The 17415-nt window shown below is 38.0% G+C and overlaps 2 protein-coding genes across 4 annotated transcripts in view; both read left to right on the top strand.

Annotated features, from left to right (window-relative positions):
• LOC129452519 (B-cadherin) overlaps positions 1 to 5118 on the top strand; it is a 192879-nt gene extending 187761 nt beyond the window's left edge. For all 3 annotated transcript variants that reach the window (XM_073859541.1, XM_073859530.1, XM_073859531.1), the window contains 4 exons: positions 3399 to 3614; positions 3829 to 3959; positions 4281 to 4424; positions 4520 to 5118. In XM_073859541.1, the coding sequence (XP_073715642.1) occupies positions 3399 to 3614; positions 3829 to 3959; positions 4281 to 4424; positions 4520 to 4726 (698 nt within the window). In that variant the 3' untranslated portion in view covers positions 4727 to 5118. The remainder of the gene's footprint in view (positions 1 to 3398; positions 3615 to 3828; positions 3960 to 4280; positions 4425 to 4519) is intronic.
• A 2758-nt stretch (positions 5119 to 7876) lies between these two features.
• On the top strand, positions 7877 to 15558 carry snai3 (snail family zinc finger 3). The gene is made up of 3 exons (XM_055216667.2): positions 7877 to 8243; positions 11222 to 11788; positions 14919 to 15558. The coding sequence occupies exons 1-3, from the start codon at positions 8165 to 8167 to the stop codon at positions 15098 to 15100; spliced, it is 828 nt and encodes a 275-aa protein (XP_055072642.2). The 5' UTR covers positions 7877 to 8164; the 3' UTR covers positions 15101 to 15558.
• Positions 15559 to 17415: the final 1857 nt, after the last annotated feature.

Raw genomic sequence — 17415 nt, 5'->3', positions numbered from 1 at the left:
GGACAGGCGGGACTGTCGGTGCGTCTGCCGTGACAGCATAAGCATCTACAGTATGTGTGTGTGTGACACTGACCTGAGCCCGCTGAGGTAAACGGTCGTCCGGTCTCCTCAGCTGAGGACGCAGACTCCGAAGGGGTTGCTGGTGGTCCGGTCTCCGAAGGGGAGAGCTCGAACTCCTCAGAACACCCACTGGCGACAGAGGAGAGGGAGGAAGAGCATCTGACTGCCCGCTCACATCTCTCTCGATCCTCTGGAGACCTGGAGAAGGAATAGGAATGCACTCTTTTTGTGGTTTTGTGGGTGCCGGCTGAGAAGCCGGCGGAACAGAAACAAAACGAAACAAAAGATTTTCCACCCGGCCCTCTACCGGTGGAAGGAGCGGTGCCGTCACCGTCTCCCTTAGAGTGATCCCATCCAACTCCAGGTCGCCCGTCTCAGGGCCGCTTCGATTTCCGTTTGCCACGGGAAGCGGGTGGTGCGGGCGGGGCGGGCTGCCGACGGCTGTTCCCTCTCCGTGGTCTAGAAGACGTTCTAGCGGGGGGGCGGAGGCAGCCGCCGGAGGGCGCCCTCGGCGAGGAGCAGACGGGGCCGCCGGCGCTGGGGGGCGAGATGCAGGTCGCTTGCGCCGGGGCATGATCTGAGCGATCGCTTCCGTCTGCTTCTGGGCGGCGGAGAACTGCTGGGCAAACGACTCCACCGACTCGCCGAACAGGCCTGCCTGGGACACGGGCGCATCCAAGAACTTGTTCTTCTCTGCATCCGACATTTCGGCCAGACAGAGCCACAGATGGCGTTCCTGGACCACCATCGTGGACATCGCACGACCGATCGCCTGTGCCGTGACCTTCGTAGCACGGAGGGCCAGATCCGTAGCGGCCCGGAGCTCCGAAAGCACAGGCGAGTCGTGTCCTCCCTCGTGCAGATCTCTCAAGGCCTTGGCCTGGTGGACCTGCAGCAACGCCATAGCGTGCAGGGCTGAAGCCGCCTCTCCACATGCATGATAGGCAGCCCCCGTTAGACCGGAAGACTGTCTGCAAGCACGGGAGGGGAGGGCTGGGCGATCCTTCCAGGTGGAAGCGGTGGCCGGACACAATTGCATCACAACCGCACGCTCCACGGGGGGGCTTCCCGTATAGCCCATAGCGGCTCCATCGGGGAGGGAGGTGCTGGGGGAGGGCTGAAACGGCCGTAAACGGGTAGAATACGGCGACCTCCAGGTCCTGGTCAGCTCCGCGTGCACCTCGGGGAAGAAAGGTACCGGGGGAGAGGGTTGTGAAACCCGGGCAGCTCCATAGAACCAATCATCCAGGCGGGACGGTTCGGGCTGTGGGGGGTGAACCCACTCCAACCCGACGGTCTCCGCCGCTCGAGAGAGCACGGCCACCATCTCTGGATCGAAATCCGGCGTCACGACCCTTCCGGAAGGGGGGAGGACATCCAGATCCTCAGAGGTAGAGGGCCCACCCTCGGATGCTGCGGTCTCCGTGGACCCGGAGGGAGGCACGACAGATCCAACAGACATCGTAGAACACGACTCTGAAGTTTCCATCGGCGCATCAACCGGCTGTGGATGAGGAGGCTGAGAGGCAGAGGACGAATCCCCTGCCCGGTTCAGCACAGTGATGCGGAGATCATCCTTCGAGAGCTTCACAGCCGCACCGTGGCGGCGATCAGAGCTCATCGGACGTGGGTTGCGTTTTTCCCGGAGGAAAGACAACCGTCTCCGCAAATCCACAAGGGACATGTTCTCGCAGTGAGAACACTTACCCCCAGCGAACGCTGCCTCAGCGTGCTCGATGCCCAAGCACGAAAGACAACGCTCGTGACCGTCCTTCGGACCCATATACTTCCCGCATCCAAGATCGCACGGACGAAAAGCCATCCTGAAAAGGACGCTAATGTCCGGATATACGAGAGAGTGGCTGCCTTTAACAAGGCACAAAGCTCTCTCGTATCACTCTTTTAGGGAAATTCACTCAGATGCTCAGTTGATGATGCGCACAGGGAAGGCAACGCACACACTAAACTCAAACAAACAAAAAAGATGCAGAGCCTGTGGAATACTGCGAGGCGTCCGCTGTGGTACTGCCAGTCCAACCAACTTCCGCAATCGATCCCAACAGAGTGAAGTAGCTTCTCAGTAGCAGATACTGCCGGCTTTCGAAGCGATAAAAAGCTGATTTCCCTATTTGCACGTGTGTCTTATATACGCACCTGGCGGGGCGGCGCCAGCATTATGCAAATATCTCAATGCCAAGTTCATTGGCGTTTTAGTAGTATTCGAAGCAGATTGGTCTCTCTAAGCGAGCTCCCAATTCGTCGGTCACGACGTGACGTCGTAGTGACCGACTGAAAGGGAACTAACTGTGTCTTGTGTCCCAGCTGCTGCCTGTGGAGAGAGAGAGAAAGAGAGTGAACACCAGAGAAAACGAGCTGTGTGGAACCTTATACTTACCGTAGGCTGTGTTCAGCGAAGAGGTGAAAGTAAACCAAGTGAAACTAACTGTGTCTTGTGTCCCAGCTGCTGCCTGTGGAGAGAGAGAGAAAGAGAGTGAACACCAAAGAAAACGAGCTGTGTGGAACCTTATACTTACCGTAGGCTGTGTTCAGCGAAGAGGTGAGAGTAAACCAAGTGAAACTAACTGTGTCTTGTGTCCCAGCTGCTGCCTGTGGAGAGAGAGAAAGAGAGTGAACACCAGAGAAAACGAGCTGTGTGGAACCTTATACTTACCGTAGGCTGTGTTCAGCGAAGAGGTGAGAGTAAACCAAGTGAAACTAACTGTGTCTTGTGTCCCAGCTGCTGCCTGTGGAGAGAGAGAGAAAGAGAGTGAACACCAGAGAAAACGAGCTGTGTGGAACCTTATACTTACCGTAGGCTGTGTTCAGCGAAGAGGTGAGAGTAAACCAAGTGAAACTAACTGTGTCTTGTGTCCCAGCTGCTGCCTGTGGAGAGAGAGAGAAAGAGAGTGAACACCAGAGAGAGAACGAACTGTGTGGAACCTTATACTTACCGTAGGCTGTACTCAGCGAAGAGGTGAGAGCGAACCAAGTGAAACTAACTGTGTCTTGTGCCCCAGCTGCTGCCTGTGAAGAAAGAGAGAGGATGAGCGACACGAGAATGAACTGTGTGAAAACCCAGCCTGTGAAGAAGAACGAGAGCCTGAAGCGGCCGTTATTTCAAGTCCCCCTTTTTCCCTCCCCTATTTATTATTTTAAGTAAATTAAATAAAGTGCATTTTAATATTATGCTCACCTTGTGTGTCTGGTCATTGGGGTGGCTTTGGGAACCTCCTCGAGGTGGAGAAAGGGGCGTGACCTTATTAATATCTGGGTCCACCCCTACCTGTGACAAATGCATGATTTGTGTTCTAACGATTATAATGTTCCCCGATGTGCAGCAACCGGCATTGAGCTGATGCTTAAATATGCGCTGGAGCCTGGCGTCTACAATGTAGTTCTGAGAGTTTCCGATCAGCAGAAGCTGAATCAGGACAGCACGATTAAAGCCACCGTGTGTAATTGCAAGGGAGAAAACGTTATGTGCCCTGTTGTGGCAGCTGGGTTGCCGCTGTCTGGTGTTCTCGGAATCCTCGGTGCCATCTTGGCTCTGCTGTGTATGTATTTCCGTCCATGTGTTAACAGTGATTTTAAAGGGGGCATGGTCTAATTGTAAAGGCTAACAAACTTATCAGATAAGTGATTTATTTTAAAGGGCAAAATATTTTATTTGGGGAATTATTTAAGCTTTTGTAAATGGAGCAAACTCACATTATTCAACAAATTAAGTAGCAGTAATTCATCCGAGTGTTTATCGTATTCCTACCACAGTACTCCTGCTGCTGCTGCTCTTGTTCATGAGGAGGAAGAGCGGAACTAAAAAAGTGCCTCTTATTCCTAAAGATGACGTCAGGGACAACATCTACTATTATGATGAGGAAGGTGGTGGTGAAGATGATCAGGTTGGTTTTATTTTTATCATCACTGTCAGATGTTTTTCAGGTTGTGTTTTGAAGATGATTGTTTCAGTTTAGTTTACACTCATGCAACAGCTTTGGATGCAAAAGCTAATGCCATTGTGTTCCTGTAGCTAAACTGGTTGAGCATTCCATTAGCAACACAAAGGTCACGGGTTGGAACATGCATAGTAGTTTTAAAGGATTACAAGTTGCTTTGGATAAAAGTGACTGTCAAATGCGTATACTGAAACCACTTCAAAATGCATTTCAGATTGATTCAAGTGTTTTCAAAGATTTTTCTAAATGGTTCTTCATTTTCTGCAGGATTATGATTTGAGCGTGCTGCATCGAGGTCTGGACAACAGACCACATGTCTTCAGAAATGATGAGATGCCTATTTATACCACTGCACCTCAATACAGAACTCGACCTGCCAACCCAGATGAGATCGGCACGTTCATCGATGACGTAAGCGATTTGCTTGCTCCGATTTGGATTGATCTTCTTTACACGATCAATGTTCTCGTTCCAAGGAGTCAAAATCTTTTTTCTTTGTGTTGCAGAACATGAAGGCTGCAGACAACGACCCCACTGCACCTCCCTACGACTCCCTGCTGGTGTTTGACTATGAAGGCGGAGGTTCGGATGCCGGCTCTCTCAGCTCTCTCAACTCCTCCAGCTCCGGGAACGACCAGGACTATGACTTCATTAATGAGTGGGGACCACGCTTCAAGAAGCTGGCAGATATGTTTGGAGGCGGAGAGGATTAAGACGCCAACTTTGAGGGCTGTTTCGCTTTTGGTTTTCTCCCAGTGTGAAATATGGGACAGTTTTATACAATTTTCACTTTGTCTGGTGATTGTATGTTCTGTTTGAAGTTGGACTTGGAATAATAGCACTGTTGATACACCGCCAACTTTAAGTGTTTACCCATCCTAAGAGTAGTCTGGGTGGTAACTTGGCTGAATTTTTTTAATGCCTCTCCTTCTTAAAGATGTATATTTCCTCAGAGAATGATTTATAGGTAATGAGCTGTGACGCAGCTTATGTTGTTGGTCTTAAAATGTAAAATACCTTATACATTTTGTTATGCATTGTTAAATGAACCATGATTTTGTTACCTTTTTACAGCTTTTTTGGCATTAAAGGCTAATCCAAAACATTAACTGTACTGTACATTTTTTTTCTTTTTCAAAGAGCACTGAAGTGAATTTAGTTTAGCCACCAGTCAGACCATCAATGCGTGACAACGTGCATCCGATGAAACCGTCAATACTTGAATGTACTAAAAAATAATACTTGTACACCAAGTACATTTTTAGTACATTGTACTTTTGTGCTAAATAAGTTTAAAAGTTTAACAATACAAATACACTATAAGGGCTGTTCAAATTATGATAACTATAAAAAACATTGTTATAAAAGATTTTTAAAACAATGTTTTTTAATTAAAGAGAATACTGGAGTTCACAACTCTAACGATGAAGGTACAATGGATGATGAACCATTTACAGCCAATTATTGAATCTATTTGAACTGCAAGTGCACGTGCACTTTAAATGACATAGCTCATTGCTGAGGTCACAACATAAAATTACCTCAGGTATCCAGCACTGATGCAGTTGCTGTGATCTTGACTATATAATATTTTTATTTTACTACACTGACCTGTTTGATGACGTGGCAACGTATGCACGCACAGTTTAGCAACGGAAATATGAAAAGAATCAGCAGTGAAGCAACACAAAGTTATTTTAAAGCAACACAGTGGTAATGGAGAATTCCGCTTCCAACCTGTAGGGGGAGCAAAGAGCAAAAACTCTTTAGTGTAGCTTTAAAGCCGCAAGTTTTTGTAGTTTTCACTCGAATAGGACCGCGACTTGTTTCGAGTGGATGAACAACTGAAACTTTTTTGAAAACGTTATTTTAAGCTAAAAAAACTCTTTAGTGTTGCTTTAAAAAGTTGACTTTATCAACTTTTTCAACACAGCTACCAGATCCGTGTACTAGTGGAGTGGATAGAAGACGTTAGCAGATATAAATATAAAGTGGCCAGATACATATGTTAGTATATTATATTAGTGCAACCAAACATTTTGATGCTGGAAACCCGTTTTAATAAACTTTCTGAGTTGCTAACACGTTCGAACCACTAGAGAATAACATCACTTCTGTTGCCTAAATGCACGCGCAGGCTATTTAATCACGTGAGCTGTAAATTGGGTCTATGGACAACGCCAAAAGGTAAGATATCATAAGATATTATAAATTGCACAAACTACTAGAATTACTGTTAGAGATACGCGAAACACAGCGTGAAAAATTCAGCTAATACCAGCATGAGCTGGTAGCTAGTTTAAGCTGGTCCTCCCAGCCTGAAAAAGCTGGTCTTCCAAAAAGTGACCAAAATGCAGACCGGCGTAAACTAGCAAAACCAGCTAATACCAAGCCGAAAGACCACTAGGTCTTTTTTCACTAGGGGAGGACATCTGCTGGTTATACACGCTGTGTAAATGCAACAAGAACAGCATATTTACACATACAAGACATGTAAAAAATTTGGAAAAATTTTATTACAGGAAATATTAGTATAATGCTATTGAAAGTAAGTGCAGGGCTCCTCCAGACTGCCACCAAATGGTGGCATTTTGCCACTGAATTTTACATCAATTTTACACAACTGGAGGTTATTTGGCTAGGCCTAGTAATGGTAGGATAAAGGCCTCTACTATACTATTATCTCTAGGAAATCTAAACTAAACTACTAGAATGATTAGACACATTCAAAAGATTTATATTAAAGTCCCCACAAATTATAGACACTTTATTTTCATTCATCCCCACTAATAACAACAAAGTTCTTTAAACGTAGTTTATTTATATAACAAGCACAAAAAACAACACATAGATTACCTAGGTCTAGGAAACCAAAACATTTGTTATTTTCGACGAGATCAGTTTAGCAAATAGTCAGAGCATTAAAAAAAACGAAACCGATAGTAAGGTTCGGATCCAGACGTGTATCACGTGCGTCCGATGAAACCGAATATACAAAAAATAAGTACAAAATGACTGAATGAAAATAGCACGGTTACTAAGTGTACTTAGTGTATTTTAGTGTACTTTTTCACCTGGGATGCATATGTAATTACATTAAAGAGACACTAGATGGCGACATTGAATACACTGACGACATTCTCATGGCTCTTTCACATTTTTCAGATCTCGGCGCACGTACGGTTTCCTAAAAGCGTTTCTTCCTATGTTTAAGTCCTGCTGAAAATGTAATCAATATTATTGTTATAGTATAAATGTTTTTAAAATACAAGTCTATAACAGAGAAGAGAGTTTTAATGTTAAAATAGACATTTGTCAGTCTGACGAGATCCAATTTGTTTTATTGCCAAAATTGTTTTATTACTACCCATGCAACTGAACCTGTTAAACGATGTTCCAGCTGAATAAATGATGAAGGCTCCTTTAAGAAGTTATTATATGGCTAATGGACGTTGTAGACAAAACAAACACGTGTAAGAGAAAAATCAGAGGAGGATTTAATTAAATTCTTCTTGTTTTTGTTTTAATACATCTTTACTTTCGGAAGGTTTTCACTATTTTATTAGGGCAGCAGTAAAGTATAGAAAGGGGGACATTTTGTATAGAAAGTGACATTTTTCCATCAATTAAATTCAAAAAGTATCACACTACCCTATACGGTTTCCAATATCTGCCTTCAATTTACCAGTAAGTAACCTATTCTGTAACTTCATTTATACACCTCGTGTGCACGATCAAAATGACTTGTATATAAAACTAAAATATATAGATTATATACTATATAGGCTATATATACTATTTTGTTCTTAAACCAGCACACACGAGATGTATAAATAGAGAGCTAGTGTTAAAGAATAGGATACTTATTGGAAACTTGAAGACATGCCACATGTTTTCATAAAAACAAGTGACGCTATTTTCATCTCGTGCATGCACCTGTTACGCAGCGGTATGTCGCGACACACGTGACTCCGCCCCTTTACACTTGTCCTTCACTTCTGATTGGCTCAGCGGGATGTCTATGGTAATTTTCGTCCAGCCTTGCACCTGACTCGCTTCTTTAGTCAAAGACAACTTCCAAGCATCAGATATTTGTTAACTCGCCATCTCTCAGTGAAAACAAACCAAGGAGGAATTTTTGCCAAAGTACCATGCCAAGATCTTTCCTGGTGAAAAAACACCTTACCAACAAGAAGCCTGACTATGGTGTGCTGGAGTCAAAAAAACACGGTAAGGTATTTTCAGACTGATTTAAATATCTACGAGAAGTTACCTGTTGGTTAAGTTTAACTTTTTAATGCTACAAAAGTTTGTTCTGTAATAAAACGTAAGTTTAGTTTATGTATTATTCAATATACAGAATATTATGTAGAAATGCCGACTTGTGAGAAACTTAGATTTTTTTTCAGAAAAATGTGGCATATTGTTTTATATGTTTCAAATTTTAACAAAAATTGTCATAAAACCTATAAAATAAAACCAAACTAAAATAAATGTTAAACAGGTCATATTTTAAATATCTTATAATAAATTGTATATAAAATTCTATCTAAATATCACTTTATTTGTTAAATAATATATGTTTGTATGAATTACTAATCTATATTAAATTTAGTCAACTGGTCCAAAAGTTTGACTTGTATTAAAACAAAATTGGTAGGAATAATAAGTACATTCATTACAATAAAAACAGATTTTAGGGTTTTAACATGAGTAATGGCATTGTATATTTACTATTTTGGATGATTCATTTTGGAAGTTCGCCTATATGTGACAAATGAATGTTGAATGTTTAGTTGTAAGTTTAAAGTCTCCCAATCAGAAGAGTTAAACAACTTCATAATACTTGTAGATGAATAAATGTTTTTTTTATTTATATTAGTTTAAAATATCACTGTTAGAAACATCATTTATTCATGATGACTTCATATTGAACTGTTATCTTTATGATTAGCCTGTTTTATATGCTTTAGATAATGACAGACTATTAAAAAATCAGATCAGATCCCCTAAACGTGGCTACAGTATAGCAGGTGCAAAATCACCCACAAAAGAGGGACTCATTGTTATCCCGTGCTTTGGGTTTGAAGGGTCCTATTAGAAGAGCTAAAGAAATGTACGGAGGATTGTTTTATCTCGCAATACCATAAAGTCTAGAAGTTAGTATTTGTTAATCTCTGTTTAGCCTTTCTGATGGTTTCATTTTGGTCTGTATCTCAACATACAAACATATAAGGCGAACAGTGTTTATAGGCATCTTCATTTAAATGTTTCATTTAGGAAAACAATACTTTCTTGAATTAAAATAGTTCCAATTTGTTTAAATGATTATCATTGTAAACACGGACATAATTTACTTAAAAAGTAGTGTGAACTAAAACTAGTACATTTAACTTAAAATTTCTAGTAATTCCAATATAATTTAGCAAGTTCATTTGTAATATTAAATGCTCTGTCCATCATCTCCACTTAGTTAACAAAGTTCAAAGATTTTCTATTTTTAATTCATTTATAATTATATTACTTTTAATGTTATAAATTGTATTATAACACAAAATTCATAAGTCAGTCATGGAACAAACTTGATTCTCCACAGAAACACACACAAAGCTGTATTTTTGACATGTGAAGAGAAATACAATAAAAAGTAAACAGTGACATCACAAAATGAGCATTTACAATGGAAAAAAACAACATTAATAATATAAGAGCTTAAACCTCTATGAGATTTTATTAACAAATATTTAAGTAGTTAAAGTTCTTATCAGTTCTTAAAATAATCAAAGCTTTCAGGCAAGAAGGATTATGGGTAACATGTACTGTTTATTTTAGGTTCATTTCACTTAAATGTTTAAGTTTAATTAATTTTATACGCTTAAAAGTTAAATTAACTAAAAAAAATTTAAGTATTTCCAAAACTCAGAATATTAAGTGATGTTTACGTCACTGTTTAAGTAAAGACAATATCTGAGTTGTCAACAGTGTGTATGAACTAATAATGCAAATGGGTGATTCTCACGAAAACTTGGTTTTAAACATGTCAAGCATGAAAATGTAAAAATTGCTTAAATTTACTTTTTTTCCCACCAGGCATTGAAAAACAAAGTCTGGAGTAAATGGGAACATTAATTTAAAAACGTTTACTTATCATTTAACACTTTTTGTAACATAATTTAAAAAATTTGTCCTAAAAAAATCTCATTACCGCAACAGTCAGAAAACATCAACACCGACATATTTTCAAAATGACATGACAAACCTGAAAGAACATAATTTGGAGATTCTGCACATGCATTTAAAATCAAAGTATTATGCTTCTACTAATTAAATTAACATTTAATAAGCATCTGTTGCGGTAATGATAATCAAAATGTCGTGTAAGACATGACATTATTTCAAATTAACTGTAAAAAAATGATCTTACCTGGTAGCCATCTTGAAGTAACTGGTCCATGTGCTTGGTCACTCAAAATCAAAATTTATTAAAATTCTGTATGTGTGCTTAAACTGTTCTCAAAAAGTGTTGCGGAGGATGAGAACATCAGGCATGGACACATCATTTTCATAATTTTTCTTCATTATTATTATACATGAATATTCAGTAAATATTTTTTCTGTCATCTAAAGTAGTCTAGCAAAACATCCATGTATTTTTTTTCTTAATATTTTTGTGTTAATTTGATTAAATTACAACATAACGCATGTTCAAACACAGCCGGACACATTGCGGTAATGAGAATTTCAGCAGAAAATGAGATAAAATTTACAATTATAAATTCTTATGTTGAAATCACACATTGTGCAAGGTCGAACACAGTATTGTGTTAATTCTGATGCTTTTTAATGTTACTATATTACACATTTTAAAGCTAAAATCATTAGTGCCGTGGTGTTTCAATGGTTTCCTGAGAATCACCCAAATGTGAAATGAGTTGTGAAATGAATGCCTAATGCTTCAAACAATACAAAAAACTTTTCTTTTATAAAAATGAAATGGTAAAATTAAATAAAAGATGAACATTTGACTACAGAACGTTTGCATGATGAACGTATGGTTTCTTTGAAGCATTAAAATTTTGGATCTTAGCTAAATGTAGGACAGTCAGTATGAAATAATTCTTGCAAAAGTTTATCAGTAGGTAGACCTGTTCATTTAGCAAACGTCACACAGTTTGGACTGATGGTATTTCTTATACATCTCCACACAGAGGTGATGAACACCGAATCTTCAAGCACCAAACACAAGCCGCTGCACCATGAACCCACATTTCCTGCACCGCCTCACGTGTTCACCGCACCGAGCAGCTCTTTGAGGTTGAACCTTATTAATTCAGGGATGTACCACCCAAGCCTGCCCATGGACAGCCCAGCTCTGGCTCTCCCTTACCCCGTACCCCTCCGAGACATGCACCCTGTTCTCCCAACCCCGGAGTTTACCCAATCATTCCAGCGTTTCCACAGAAATCCAGAAGATAAAGTGTCATTGTCCCAATCAGAAGCTGGCACCACAAGCAGCGTCCAGGAGCGACGTGATGGGTGTTTAGACCGTCACAAATCTTACTTTACCTTCTCTAGTATGAGCAAACAGAGGAAGCTGCATTGTGAGTGGCAATGTCAAAAGTACTTTAGCTGTAAATACTGCGACAAGGAGTACGCCAGTCTCGGAGCATTGAAGATGCACATCCGCACGCATACGCTGCCCTGTGTGTGCAAACTCTGCGGAAAGGCCTTTTCCAGGCCATGGTTACTTCAAGGACACATTCGCACACACACAGGTATGTTCAGTGATTATATACACTTTTAGGACCAATTTTAAATAACTACTACTGATTTGAAAAAGGAAAGTGTATAATTTTCTTACTAAACCACAATGTTGAGGAAAGTTACTTTTAAAAGTAATGCATTACAATATTAAGTTACTCCCCCAAAAAGTAGCTAATGGCGTTACTTAGTTACTTTTCATGGAAAGTAATTCTTATGTTACTTTTGCGTTACTTTTTCTTACTTGGCTGAGGCTTGATCTCTTTCAGGCCTTGCAGGTGTTTTTATGACTGAGTTCTGCATTCAGAAATTGCATATTTCCATCACAAAAATGTCAAGCTCTGGCCTGCCATCTCCATTTTTTTTTACTAAAACCCGCTCAGGTGCGCACGCATAGAGTGCGTGATTCGACATGACTACGTTTAGTTTAATTCACTACATAATTTTTTAAAATCAAATTAAGTAAACAAAAAAGTAATTTGCATTACTTTTTTTTATAAAAGGGAACGAACCCAGCAAGTTGGGTTATATGGTTGTTTTAACCCAGAATGCTGCATTGTTTTAACCCATTGTTGGTAAAAAATATAAAATTTTCTGGTTAATTTAACCCAATTGCTGGGCTCAACCCTTTTTACCCAATGCTGGGTTGAAAATAACCCAGCATTTTTAGAGTGTAGAAATGTCTTAAAATTCTTAAATTAAGATGTGTTTTCTTGATGAGCAAAGGAAGTCTAGGAAGTCTTTAGGCAAAAAAATATGAAATTTAAGTGAACTTGTGCTTCTGCCAATGGGGTGAGAAAATTTGTGTTTAAAAAAAAAGTAAACTTATTTCAAGATTTTTTTTCTTACCACATTCACTGCAAAAAAATATTTTCAAGAAAAAAAAATCTTAGTATTTTTGTCTTGTTTTTACCGAGCCCCTAGGGTGACATGGAGCGAAGATTAAATAAAGTTTGGTTTCACGTGCTCGCGTGAAACTATCGCGCGCTCGCGTGTGAAAGCGATAGTTTCACGCGAGCGCGCGAAAGTTTCACGCGAGCGCGCGATAGTTTCACGCGAGCGCGCGATAGTTTCACGCGAGCACGCGAAACTAAACTTTAAAAAAAAATTCTGCACATGAAGGTTTTGCGTGAGCACATGAAACTAAACTTTAGATTTTTTTGCTCCAATGTCACCTTAGAGGCTCGGTATGTTTTCAGTAAAAATATCTAAAAATTCTTAAATTGGGATGTTTTTTCTTGATGAGCAAAACAACCCGGGAAAATAAGTCTAGTTTTTAGACCAAGGGTGTTAAAATCAGGTGATTTTTTGCATAAAACAAGTAAAGGAATCTGCGAATGGGGTAAGCAAAAAAATCTTGAAAATTTTTCTTAAACACTAAATTCAAGAAAACTTCAAGATAAATTAGCTTACCCCATTGGCAGATTTTTTTTTTACTTGTTTTATGCACAAAATTACTTAAGTTTGATATTTTTGATCTAAAACTAGACTTATTTTCTTGGGTCATTTTGCTCATCAAGAAAAAGCATCTTAATTTAAGAATTTTTAGATATTTTTACTGAAAGCTGAAAATAATTATTTTTTTCTTGAAAATATTTTTTTACAGTGTTGGGAGATTTATTTGCATTTTTAAGCACAAATTTACTCAACATTTTTTATTTTTCTTAAAGTGCACTGAGCTACAGAAACATTAAAGTATAATAGCTTCAAAAATGAAAATACATGTAGGCCACATGGTGTCTGCAGTCAAATTACAGCTGTGTTTGAACAAAGAAAACTTTTGCTTTACCAAAGCTGTAAATGACATCAAACCTGATGCCACACTCTATTGGTTAACACGTGTCACATGACAAAGAAAGTTATTAGTAGAAATATTCTGGGTCAGACATTTTACCTAAACATGCTCTGAATAAAATTCTCCTCTTAGACAAAGAAATTTAATTTTGCTTAGTGTGCTTTAGTGCAGGGGTTTTCAAACCTTATGATGGGAACTTAGGACCCCCAAATATGATGAACGTTTTGCGGAGAAACCCATTCCTAAAATATTTATTTTTAAAATTCATTTTACCAAATCGGTGCCATTTGCATTGTAACTCGTTAAAATTGACGTTTATTTATTATTTTTTAGCACTAAATCTAATAGCACACATATTTTACTTTTCAAAATGATTAATGGTCAATCTTAGGTAACTTGTTTATTTTAACATGGTTTCTTAATGGAGGATGGAGACTTTTTGGTAACAGGGCTGAAAGTAACAGGACTGAGTTTTTGAAATACACTGTAAAAAAAACTGCAACATGAAGTTAAACAACTTGGTTTTGAAAGTTAATTTAACCTACTATCTAAGTTGACAACTTATAAAATCCAGTTGAAATTGTTTAACTTTATTTTTTAACTTAAAGTAACATAAAAATATATGTTGATTTGACAAAAATGCTGCATAGTTTTAAGCAAATACATGAAATATGGCTACATTAAAATGTGCTAATAACATGAAGACATTTTATTTATCTTTTTTATTTTAAGATAAACTGATAACATCAAAGAAATAATAAAGGTAACAGGACTGAACATTAAGATTGACAGTCATAGCATCAATATTATAAAATATACAGAAAAGAAAATGAGAAACTAACTTTTGATCTTAACATGACATTCAGAAGATCCAGATGATGTCAAAAATGGTAAAAAAAAATATATTCAAAACAAAGATGGGATGTGGACCCACACAAAAATGCAAAAAATAAAGATATCTGAATGGGTTTTATGCTTTATATTTAAAGGTAAAGTATAGAGATAGAGTAGAGAGACGGATGAAAAAATTGTTTTTTATTGTTCTGTGCAGATTTGATTCTTATTGTTTTAAATAATAGTTTAAATTTGATGTTAGATCAACATGCAGGACACTTTGGTTAATAATAAAATGTATTTTAGAGTTTTCTTGCATTTTTAGACATATAATCTCCTGGGGACAGAAATGGCACAGATTTGGTGGAATGGCCCATATTCATTTACATAAATTATATAAAATAATATCTTTTTTATTTTTGCATGAAGAAACATTTATTTCCTAACTTTAAAAAAATAGATAGCTTTTTACTGAATTACTTTCTGTCTTTCTGTGCATCTTTTCATTCTTTCAGGTGAAAAGCCGTTCTCCTGCCCGCACTGCAGTCGTGCATTTGCTGACCGTTCAAACCTTCGTGCACATCTACAAACCCACTCTGAGATCAAGAAATATCAGTGCAAAAACTGCTTTAAAACTTTCTCCAGGATATCACTTCTGTCAAAGCACGAGGAAGCAGGCTGCTGCCCAATGTCCTGATGTTTATCAAAGTCTCTCTGATGGGACGGATCAACAAAACTGAATAATACACACACACACATATGAAGAGCTTGGATGCAAAAGCCTCTAAATGCCACCTCTGTTAAAAGTGAGAATGATATTAATTGAATGCTCTTGTCACGTATTATACGTCCATCAAATACTTTCACTTCAAATCCACTTAATCCCGGCATCAGGTCATTTTTTTGGCACAATCCATTAGAGTCTGATAAAAATGCTGATTTATATGAAAACATGTCAGGTTTTGCATTTAAGCTCTTCAAATATACCATAGCTGCATTCAAGCACAAACAAACTGTACATTGTGTGCAACCTTACATATTTTTTGTGAAAAAGTTGCAGTTTTGTAATATTGCCGTTTTATTTTAGATGTGATGGGTTGTCATGTTAAGGTTTTGTAATGCAAAAATATTAAGGCAAACAATAAAATATTTTTCTAAAAAAAAAACATGTCCTGTTTAGTATTTAAAAGTTTTGGACATACAGTAGACTGATTTAAAAGCTCATGCATGAGTTACTGTAGAAAAATTCCATAGAAATTGCAGCTGGGTTGCCGGTAACTTGCCGTGGATTTGAATTTGTGTTTTTTACTGCCAACATTTTGTTCAAAGTTAAATGAACATTAAACATTTACAAGTCTTTGTCTTTACGGAGTAAAACTAAAATAACAAGCAAAACATTCTGGGAAACAAAATCTGAAGCAAAAAACAGAAAAAGGTTGATGATGATTTCTGGTTCCCAGAATGTTTTGCATGAGGCTGTTATTGTATAGTTTTATTCTGTAAAGATAAAGACTTGTAAATATTTAACATTTATTTAACTTTGAACTCTTGCCAGTAAATACCATAAATGTAAATCTACGGTAAATTACCGGCAACCCAGCTGCAATAACATTGTAATTTCTACAGAATTTTTTTACAGTGTAGTTTTAGTTAGTTTACGTCATAAGAGTAATTTAGTCATATAGGTAATTTTTTAAAAATGTATTATATAAATAAGCCTTCAATTGATGTGTGGTTTGTTAGGATGGGCCAATATTTGGCTATTTAAAAATCTGGAATCTAAGGGGGCCAAAAAATCTAAATATTAAGAACACACATTACTTAACAACACACATTACTAATGAAAAATACATTTCTGATATATTTACGTTAGGAAATTACAAAATATCTTCATGACACATGATACTATCCTAATGATTTCGGCATGAAAGAGACCCACACAATGTATTGTAGGCTATTGCTACAAATATACCCATGCAACTTATAGGTCCAGTGTCATAAATGTCAATGTTGTTTATAAAATGAAAGAATTTGACTGTAGGAACGCGTCAGGACAACGTCATTTTAAAAATGAATCCCAAAATGAAAAGAGCTGTAATGTAACCTAAGGGTTAAGCTGAAAATAAAAATACATTCATTCAAAGACATGCACATACATCCCAAAAAATCAGCAGAAGTTCAATCAAATAAAAAACTATCAAAGCTTAATAAACAGTATAGGATGGGCACACTGCTATTTTTGACTACTTTAATTTACATTACAACGTTTTGACCGACATGTGGCCTTCATCAAGTAAAGTCGTGTTGACAAAGACGCATGTGTGATTGAGCTTTTGTGGAGTAATGAATATAAATTTTTGATATTTAAAGTTCACTATATTATATAAAAGTTTACAATGTGGATCATGACTGGCATGACAAACTCTTTAAGATTCTTGTATTGACACAGGAGCGTATGTGACAGATTGAACTTCACATGCCACAGCTCATACAGTATTAATCTATCTATATTAAGAGCAAAATGCCTTCGATGCTAAATAAAACCCCTGGGTTTCCCATTTGTAATAATCATACATGGAAAAAATGCTTGTGTATATAACTGTTTATCGGCAGGTGGATGAAGGCCATCTGAATGCTGTGATGGTGCTGTGGCAGATCTCCATCAGCAGGGGTCTTCATCCCTGTAATCACAAAGTAATCAGATAAATAAAAAAACAAATAAATCACTCTAACTTTACTCCTATGAACCCAAAAATGCTACGTCCATTTACTGTGGATAGAAATGCACGTTAGAGACATTAATGTAAAGAATACCCATAATCCGTTGTGCACGGATATTTAAATTATTTATGCTTTTTCACAGAATAAGAACTGATAAGAACTTTACCTACTTAAATATAATGTTAATAAAATGTCATAGAGGTTTAAGCTCATATATTATTAATGTTGTTTTGTTGTAAATTATAATTTTGTGAAGTCATCATTCAGGTGACTTCCCTGTTCAGCACATTT

Source organism: Misgurnus anguillicaudatus, chromosome 21 (genome assembly GCF_027580225.2).
Source record: "Misgurnus anguillicaudatus chromosome 21, ASM2758022v2, whole genome shotgun sequence".
NCBI classification, from domain to species: Eukaryota; Metazoa; Chordata; class Actinopteri; order Cypriniformes; family Cobitidae; genus Misgurnus; species Misgurnus anguillicaudatus.
Note: the sequence above shows the minus strand (reverse complement) of the source record. Positions and strands in the feature narration are given on the sequence as shown.

Excerpts from the sequence above, each read along its gene's own strand:
- snai3 (XM_055216667.2), top strand. The coding sequence starts at position 8,165 with ATGCCAAGATCTTTCCTGGTGAAAAAACACCTTACCAACAAGAAGCCT. Across the intron at positions 8,244-11,221 it reads GCTGGAGTCAAAAAAACACG|AGGTGATGAACACCGAATCT; the intron begins GTAAGGTATTTT and ends ATCTCCACACAG. Across the intron at positions 11,789-14,918 it reads ACACATTCGCACACACACAG|GTGAAAAGCCGTTCTCCTGC; the intron begins GTATGTTCAGTG and ends TCATTCTTTCAG.